The 9,395-nt window shown below is 36.7% G+C and overlaps 2 protein-coding genes across 2 annotated transcripts; both read right to left on the bottom strand.

Annotated features, from left to right (window-relative positions):
* Window positions 1–6,002: 6,002 nt before the first annotated feature.
* On the bottom strand, window positions 6,003–6,176 carry K441DRAFT_556130 (uncharacterized protein; the record flags this gene model as incomplete). The annotated part of the gene is made up of 1 exon (XM_067643315.1): window positions 6,003–6,176. A coding segment is annotated over one exon (174 nt), but the record flags the coding sequence as incomplete, so codon positions are not given.
* Window positions 6,177–8,078: 1,902 nt separating this feature from the next.
* K441DRAFT_556446 (uncharacterized protein) lies at window positions 8,079–9,292 on the bottom strand (the record flags this gene model as incomplete). Its single annotated transcript, XM_067643327.1, has 5 exons — window positions 8,079–8,325; window positions 8,379–8,906; window positions 8,983–9,062; window positions 9,129–9,183; window positions 9,231–9,292. The coding sequence occupies 5 exons, from the start codon at window positions 9,290–9,292 to the stop codon at window positions 8,079–8,081; spliced, it is 972 nt and encodes a 323-aa protein (XP_067504949.1).
* Window positions 9,293–9,395: the final 103 nt, after the last annotated feature.

Here is a 9,395-nt window from a genome sequence, read left to right as displayed (position 1 = left end):
GTTTGGACTCTTCCTAGCCTTTTCCACGCCAGCCTTTCTACTATAAGCCCCGCTATAGTATAGTTCTGCTTTATTATATCTTCTATTATCTACTTAGCCTTTAGGCCTTAGATGGTAAGGCTTATAGGTACTATATAGACCTCTACTAGTATTAGCGGAACAGCTAGTGTAGCAGATCGTCTAAGGACCTTCGTCTACTCTATTTCTTATAGCAACCTATCTTTTACATCTTTATCCGTAATATACGCCCTAACGTTACCGCTTTATAACTTCTTTACGGCCTATATTCTGTGGGTGTCTAGGGGTCCTATAGCCTGGAGTTTATATACTAGGGCTTAGCTATTCTACTTTAAGGTTTCCTTATAGTTGGCGGCGTCGCCTATACGGATTATAATCTTATATACTTCTATAGGTTTATAGGCAACTTATCTTATAGCTTGGGGCATTATAGGTATAGTGGCAGCAACGTGTGCGTACAATAGCGGGCCTATAAACGTCGGTCCGCTTTTTATAGCCATCGTTACGGCCTTCCTAAGGGCGCCAATATCTGTCTGGATTGCCTTTATATCCTAGACATATTGCTCCTAGGTTCCTTAAGTCTAGATAAGCTCCGCCAACGTAATAAAGGCTATTTAGAGGGTTGTAATCGCGGTAGTAAGGAAGGAGAGCATAGTAAAGCGCTCCTTGTCTACATTAAGAGATCGTTTCTATAGTGCCTACTAGGTTTATTCTGCGGTTTGTATAGTCTATAAAACGTATTCTTAAAAGGCGCGCTGTTTAATTAGGGTGGTTAGGGAGGTTAGGGTTAGGGGTTTGTTTATTTATTATAATCTAGTTTTAGGGGCTATATATTAGAAAACACCACGTATACCTCCACTAACGCCAAATTGGGGTGTGTGGTTTTAATAGGAAGGGTTTCTATAGTCCTCTGGAGCTCGTGGGAGCTCTATTGGGCTTGTTTCGCAGGTTTCTTTGGCGGGCGATTGCATTGTGTCAAATGTTATTATACGATATACTAAAGAGATTTTAAGATATTCTCTAATAATCTTAATAACTTTAAGAACCCGTTTAATTATTACTTGTTAACCTTTAAGAAATAGAGTCGCACTCTTAAAAATAGAGAGAAATTGCTCTATTATACGACAGAGAGCAATATTAGAAAGAGTAAGCTTATCTCTTTTATTAATCGTACCCTTATAAATATACGCTTTAGTATAGTTCTAAAGCGCATTAAGAACTTTCGTCTTAAGTATAATATAAAGTATACGGAACTAGCTGTTCTATCTTATATAATTACCTAGGGGGATTAACTTTCCGGAGAGTGCTTTAAACTTATTTATACGATTAGGCGAGGCACGGATATAAATAATAAGATTATAGATCTTCCCTATAATACCTATCTTCGCTCTTATTAAATTTGCTCTCTCTTTTTGGCGTTTATTATCTAACTCTTCTCCTAATTTATCTTTTCTATTATATAATTCTATAAGTTACTCTTCGCTATTATTAGTAAAGAGAAAAGCTTTAGTAATAAGATTAAGGATATAGCCTATACAGCAGAGCCGTTGGAAAGTCTAATTCTAGTTAATTTAATTCTCTATACTAAGATAAGTTGCCATTATACAATAAAGCGTATTATTTATAGTGGAATTATCGCTAATAAGAACGCTAATATTTCCTATAATTCTATAATCTTTAAGGACGGGGCGAAGGGTTTCCTATTAATTTAAACCACTATAGCCATATACTGTACGAAGGGCAATTAAGATATTTTAAAAGTGATTCTGGGTATTAATAAAGCTGGCGCAAATTATAAGTAAAAGGTTATAACTTAGTAAGGTTTAAATATTAACAGTAAAATAGATGCTTATTTATAACGATTAAAGCCTTTTTTATATAATATCTTTTACTTGCGGAAACCAAGCCCCTATCCTCTACTTAATTGTATTATAAGATATTAGTATAAATATACGGCCCTTCGGATTTATTACTTAAATAAAGGCATACTATTCTGGCCATTCTATATATAAAATAGAAGCTATTGTACAATAATCAGATCTAGGACCGTTTGGTTAACAACCTGTTAATTAACCGTACACTAAAGAATCTCTTAATTAAGGTTGTCTTTACTATTACTAAGCTAAAGAAGAAGCTTAGTATATAACGCTTTAATGGTTTTAAAAGCTGTTGTATAAATGCTAAAGTTAAGTACCTTGCTAACGGTAATTCTATAAACACTCTCTAAATACTATCTTATATTTATTATACTTTAAGCCGTATATTTTAGATAATATTTACACTAAATCCATTTTTATTTTAGCTTTTCTAATCTTTCTTTTAGCATTAGCGTACGACAATACTTATAAATTAGAGAGGTCTTTCGTAACTTTTTTATTAAAGAAATTAAGTCTATAGTTTCCTCAATGGTATTAAAAGTAAGAGATAATCTAAAATCCTTAATTTCTTAATTTCTAGAAGACATATTGTACGATATTATATAGATAGAAGGTAACCTTAGGTGGCGGTGAAAATTTTTGGTGTGCTAAGAAATATTGCGATATTATCCGAATATTGGCAATATTGGCAATACCGATATTTTATTGGTGCCAGCACTAGCCACCCACCCAAGATAGTGCACGGGCCTCCCACGAAAATCAAAATTAAAACATCAAAATACTCCTTGACTACACCACCACTATATCCTCTACTACCCCCTAATTGCTGTTGCTTAACCAAGAAGATCGAATGTAAATTGTTCTTTAATTATTAGAAGCTAATCCTAATTAATCTAGTCGTTTGCTTGCCTAAATATACGGTCTATCGCCTTCTTTTATTTACTATTATTATAACAACCGCTAGTTAAGCAAGGAGTATTACCAAAAGCTTTAAAAGCTCTTAGTTATTAAGAAGGACTCCTTAGTTAAATAGATTAATATAATGGGAGCCTAGAGTTGGCCACCTTAAATTTAATACCTTAAATCTATAGCTAAAAGTATTTCTACTACAATGAAACGTCCTTTAAAGCTTGGCTAATACTAGTATAAAAACTTCCTTACCCAAAACCTAAAGCTTAAAGCTTAATTTACTTAAGGCCTTAATTAAAAGCGAAAGGATACTAAGGATCTAGAGATTATTAAAGAGTGGTTTAATCTCTATAAAGCTACTATTACTAAGTATATAATTTCCCTAGGCGATTAATATAATATAGATAAGAAAGGAATTGCAATAGGGTTAGGTGATAAGGTTAAGGTGCTTATTCCTTAATTAGAGGCTTAAGCCTTTATTATAGAGCCGGGCAATCGCGATTAGGTGTCTATTATTAAGTACATATTAGGAGGTTAATTAGGAGGTCAATTAGGAGGTCAATTAGGAAGTCAATTAGGAAGTTAATTAGGAGGTCAATTAGGAGGTCAATATTAATTTCCTCCCTACCTTATCTTTTAAGAGAAGCAAATGTAACGATCTTAGATATTACCTAAACTTAATCGCGAGACAGTAATTTAAGTAAGCGATTTAGGCTGGACAAATTCGGACATCGTAGTTAATTAGTTAAAATACTTTAACTAATATATAGAGCCACGTCTTTAAGGAATCTATTACTTATTAATTCTTAATAATAATAATTCATTGCTTAACGTCCGATTCGGATCCCTATTAGGCCCACGCGGACTACTCCTTATATACATATGGGGAGAAAACTCCATTTAAGAAAACCCCGTGATCCATCTCCCCGCCTTTTAGGACTCGCCTATAAGGCGCCTGCGAGGTGCCTATAAGTCACCTATAGTGCTCCTACTATCCTACTTTTTAACCTCCTTAGGAACTACTGCTGCCGTAACAAGCCTACGGACGCGCTAGTATTGCAAACTTTACTCTACTACTGTAAAGTCATTAGGGGGCGCCCGTTACTTACCCCCCCTACCCTCTATTACCATTTCCCTTGCAACCTAGAACTAGTTTAGTATATTTTAGCTAATAAGCTACTAGGTAACCGCCTTAAGGCCTTTTTATATTAAGAGCAGTGTATTATAGTTCTCTATGCCAGCTACTAAGAGCATTACTTCTTAGTTAGTATGTAAGGGGCATAACAGTATTACATATTTTAGTGTCTATCTTAGCCAGCCACATTCGTATCTTAGGCTACCCACTAGGACACCTACCTAGTAGAGCCAGTCTTTTAGTCCTATTATTCCTATTCTTAAGAGTATTACTATTATATTTTCTACCTTCGTTAGGCCTTCTTAGAGCCCTAAAGTATTTACCCCCCATAGCGTTAACTATACTATAGCTTAGGTTCCTCTTACCTCAGTCAGCCTCTGTACCTTTAACTCCTATACGCCTCTTTAGTATTAGTCCAACCAGTATTATATTATAGTAGATAGTTTCCTAGCATTCTTTTATGCTCTACTTTAGCTCCTTTCTCTCTCTTACTATTGTCTTTACTAGCCTCTTACGCGTCTCCCTTTCTCCTCTATATAGGCCTAGGCCCTAAAGCAGCACCATTCTTCTTCTACTTTCTTTACCTGTTTCTCTAATATATCTTCCCTACTTTAGGGTTATTAGTTTATTCTCCTATAGGGCGCCCTAAGGTCCCTCTATAGTTTATTTAGGCGTGTCTTAATATACTTTATAACATTAGAGTTACATTTATTTTACGCCCTTTATATTATAGCGGCTTTAATATATAGTTGTAGGGGGGGAATATTAGCTTCCTTCTTAAGCAGTGCTGTGGCCGTTCGCTTATATCCACCTATTATACTCTAAAGGCAGGCTGTTTGGACCTTTTAAAGTGGTTTAAGGAGCGACTTAGGGATTAATTCTTAATAGACACGAGAGCTATATATTAATATAGTTTGTTAAATATTGCAAGGCTTATAAGATTATCCCTCTCTATCTACTACCTTATTTGACACACCTACTTTAACCCCTTATTAAAAGTCTATTAAAAGCGCCTTTATAACTTCGCCTTTTATAGAGCCGTTAATATTACTAAGCCTAAGTTCCTTAAGTATTACTAAGCTATATAAGATAAAGCTATATTACTAACTAATATAGTAAGCATATAGCGGGTAACTAGCCTTCTACCATTTAATCCTTTAATTATTTTAGGAAAGATTCGGCTAATAACTCCTTCCTATATAAACTTTACAGATAAAAATAGCTATAAATTTAATATACCCATGTCTCCTTCTATAGAGAAAAGACTTACTAAAATATTTAGGCAGCTCTTACAAGGTATATTACCCCTATATTCTTAAATTATATATAATATTTAGCAGTTTATATTAAGTACGGTAGCTAATAATATAATCCTTAAGCGAATAAATTAGAAACTTCTTAAAAGATAGAAGAAGGAGCGTTATAGTAAGACAAAAGCCGCCTATGGGAAGGCACGAGTTTTATCAGTAGTAGAGGCATAAAAGAAGAACGATGAAAAGCTTTAAAAGGAGCAGGAAGAGAAGAGGGTGAAGGAAAGAAAGGCTGTATTATAGGGGGTTATTACCTTTATAAAGAAGGTTTGAAAGAAACTACCAATGGATTATAGTGTATTTACATAATAGGGTAGATTTAGGTTAATTTTAGGGTAGATTTTGGGGTTGATTTTAGGGTTGATTTTGATGTTTTGATTTTGATTTTCGTAGGAGGCCCATACACTGTCTCGGGTGGGTGGCTGTCTCGTCTGGGTGACTAAGACGTTATGCTGCTTAAGGCCTATAGTCTTTTTTAATGTAGCGAAATGCAGCGAGATGTAGCGAAATGCAGGCTAAATGCAGGTTTTTTTTTTTCCTAACGTAGCTGTACCGAGCTTAATTAGAGTAACTTTTAAGAGTTTTTAGATGTAGAGATAAGGATAAAATTGTTAATTTATTTAGAAGGGGTATAGTTAGCCGTATAAATAAAGGTCCTTTTATAAGGCGCTAAAGGACTTAATTAGGATTAAAAGGAAGAAGCCTTATCGCCTTAAAGGCGCTATTAATTAAATCTAAGATATATATATAGGGTTAAATCTTACCTAGAATTCTTAGAAAGTCGTCCCTATTAATACCCATAATGCTATAAGCTATATATTTATTAACTTTAGCTAAATAAAGGCGCTTAAGTACCGAAAAGATAATAAGATCTAGAGGCTGTAAGAAGTAGGTTAAGTAAGGTAAAAGATAAATAGGTATATTCTTATAGTTTTAGCAGAACTTTATAAAGTTAATATAAGTATAAAAAGTATATCCGTCTATAATAAGCAATTAATATCTAAACTACTAATTTTAGAGGCCTCCTATGCTTCTAATCGTTAGGTATATTATTTAAAATATTCAAGCTACCTAAGGCCTATTTCCTTATTTAACCAGCCATTCTCTATTATTCTAATTAAACGGTCTCCTATAGCTTCCTCTGCCATTTCCTATAGAAAATCTATATACTGTTGTCCTTTAAAAATAATAAACGGTAGAATCGTTTGCCTATATATACTAATTACGTCTACCTAGGTAACCCATTCTCTATTACTATTAACTATCTTAAAATTAATAATTCTTCCTTTTAAAATAACTACCTTAGCACTAAAAGCTAAGCCTATTATAAAGCCCGTCTTACCTATGTTCTATATAATATATTTATTAATATTATATTTAGTAATAACATTATAGTAGTTAAAAAAGAATCTCTTAATATAGCTAGGATTATTATTAGCAAAAGCTCGTTCTTAATTAATTAAATATATATAGCAACAATGAAGCTCTTCTTACTGTTTTAGGAAATTATATACCTATTTCTTGCCTAAAGGCTCGATTTAAAGGTATTAAGGAAGGTTAATATACTCTCGTTTAAGCACTATTGTCGCAATAGTTTGAAGAGCGTGCCGGCGATATAGAAATCTAGCATTAGCAAGATAGATATAGTACTTAGTAATTATATATTTGCTAGGAATAGTAATACAATTCTAGTTAGTACGGGCGATTTTATAAGGCTGTTGTTTTCTATTAAGGCGACGTTAAAATATCTATAGATTTACCCTATTGGCTTTTACGCAGCCTTCCTAGCTATTATAAAGGCTAGAATTCCAGGCAGTAGTAGTAATTTATATAGTCTCGTTGCGGTTAGGGTGTAGAGGCCAGCGGGGCATTATAGTGTTAACAAGAATTTTTTTTGAGCATTTAAAATTTCCTCTGTTTTGATTTTCCTGTCTTAATTTTAGAATTGGTAATATACTTAATTAGGCAAGCGGTAAGCCTAACTAGGAAGGCGGTGGGGCCCACCGTCATAACTATGCCGACCGTCATAACCCTATCACCTGCGTCATTTATCAAGTAAATTTTTATAAATATTGATTTTTATAGCTTAAAATCTTAATTGTTTTTATTATAAAGATACGCTGCGAACAAGTTGAGTTTTGGTGGGAAATTGCTTCCGACCGGAGACTTATAACCCATGACTGTAGTAGGACTTTAATTCCCTAATTATTCTAATAGGTTCCTGATAGGAACCTACCATCCTAATACGCTCCTAATACACTAGAAGATTGAATATTCCAAAATCACTTCATGCTTTAAAGTCCATGAAGTATCAGAAGGATGTTCAGGTGCCTTCTCGAATGAGTTTGAACTTGAACTCCCGCCATCATGATCGTGGTTTTTTAAAAAATGGATTGAAGATACAAGTAGGGCTCTACTGAAAACTGCGTACGAAGAAAATGACGTGGAAGCCAAGCGATGCGTATTAAAGAGCTATGAACCTGTTTCGCATTTCAGACTTGTGATGCGAGATTCTTGGTCTCTTTTCTCATACAGCAGTCTACAAGACTCTTTCTTCTCCCTTTCTACTTCAGTCCGTAAAAAAAGCGAGAATAGCCATTGGTTTCATCGACGCCAATGTCTCCATGACGCCAGATATAATTGACAAAAGGGTTTCGTGGACAACAACCCGCGCCCTATTCAAATGTGTCCACAATTGTGCGTTCTATTAGAGAAGTTGAAACGCAACAATCGTTAGCAATACTGTAATCCCGTCCCTTTCAATACTTATACCCATAGATCGGCATATCTGTCCATGGCCGGTTCCTAATTTTTCTGAGGTTTTTATGTTTAATCATCAGCATCGTATTCGGCCTGATTGCTCAGCGTTTTTGGACCATCTTTGCGAATAGGTATCTTAATGCCCTGGCTGGCAAAGACCTTACTGAGTGGCGTGCTCTCGATTACGCCAGGGAATTTCTTAGCCGAGTAGACTTGGAATTGTTCGGAGAAGCATGTAGCTAGAACGGGGGCTCTGCCAGTATTTAAAGTATTGTTTCCTTGGCCGCTCCCCACATCAACGAAATTCATCTTGAGTCTAACACCAGCTCGTGAGTGCGAAGAACCTCATCAGCGATCACTACAGCTTACCTGAAATTGCCCTCTGTCCTGACAGAGAGATCCTGAAGGACAAACCAAAAGCCGACCTTGCCCTCTGTATCTGTAAGGCGAAAGGCGTTGACAGTAAGGCTACCAATGAGGTTTCTTGTAAACATTCCAGTTGCTGTAGCTGGTGGCGGTGGTAACGGCATAGCAGTGGTCATCGGTACATAAGTGCCTGTAACGTTAGGCGCTGAAGAGAACTGAAACCCAGCAGGGGTGATTGGTGTGTTGGGTGTTGGTGGATAATAGCTGGGTGGAATGGGCGGCGGGGCACTGTAAGGGTTGCCTTGAGGTTGTGGATTTGGTACTGGTTGGCCGTAAGGGTCACGATATGTCTGCATGGACATCTGGGTCATGTACATCGGAGGGCGATCGGGAGGAGGATATGATGTTGTTGTCGAGCTAGAAATGGAAACGGTTGGTGCACCACTTGAATGACGGACGAGATTAACTTCATGTGTGCCGTCTGCATCCCACAGGTCGACTGTGAGGACAAAAAAGGTGCTATCGACTTCGCTAGAAGTGGAACGGCCGTCAGATGGATTGGTTCAAACAGGAACAGCAGAAAAGCTTAGCGGAGGGCATTTCGTACGTGAAGTCAACCTCTTTCCCAGTACTTGCGTCACACACAATGAGTCTGATGCATGGCGGTGGGGTAATTGGTCTTCGGTCCTGTGGGTTCCCGCATGTCTCAGTAAAGCTCCGAGCCCAAACTTGCATAAACCGGATTGCTCCTACCTTATCGCCAAAACCACACATACGGGCACGGATGGGCTGTTGTTCGACTTGCAGACTGGAGCAGGATGAGCATATGCACCGGAAATTGTGGGGCAAGCATACCTGAACATCCTATCTCCTTTCTTCCCTCGAAATGGCTTAAGATGGTCGTTCCCGCCATACATCTGTTGGTTCTGGGAGGGCGGAAGTTGGATCATTGTGTGGCTGGCGTTTGTGGCCGATTGAGCTGCACCCTCGGAATTCGGTGGTAGAGGAGCTGGGACTGGA

Source organism: Cenococcum geophilum, assembly GCF_001692895.1.
Source record: "Cenococcum geophilum 1.58 unplaced genomic scaffold K441scaffold_17, whole genome shotgun sequence".
Classification (NCBI taxonomy): domain Eukaryota; kingdom Fungi; phylum Ascomycota; class Dothideomycetes; order Gloniales; family Gloniaceae; genus Cenococcum; species Cenococcum geophilum.
The sequence above is the reverse complement of the archived record's forward strand: the minus strand, read 5'-3'. Positions and strand labels throughout refer to the sequence as shown.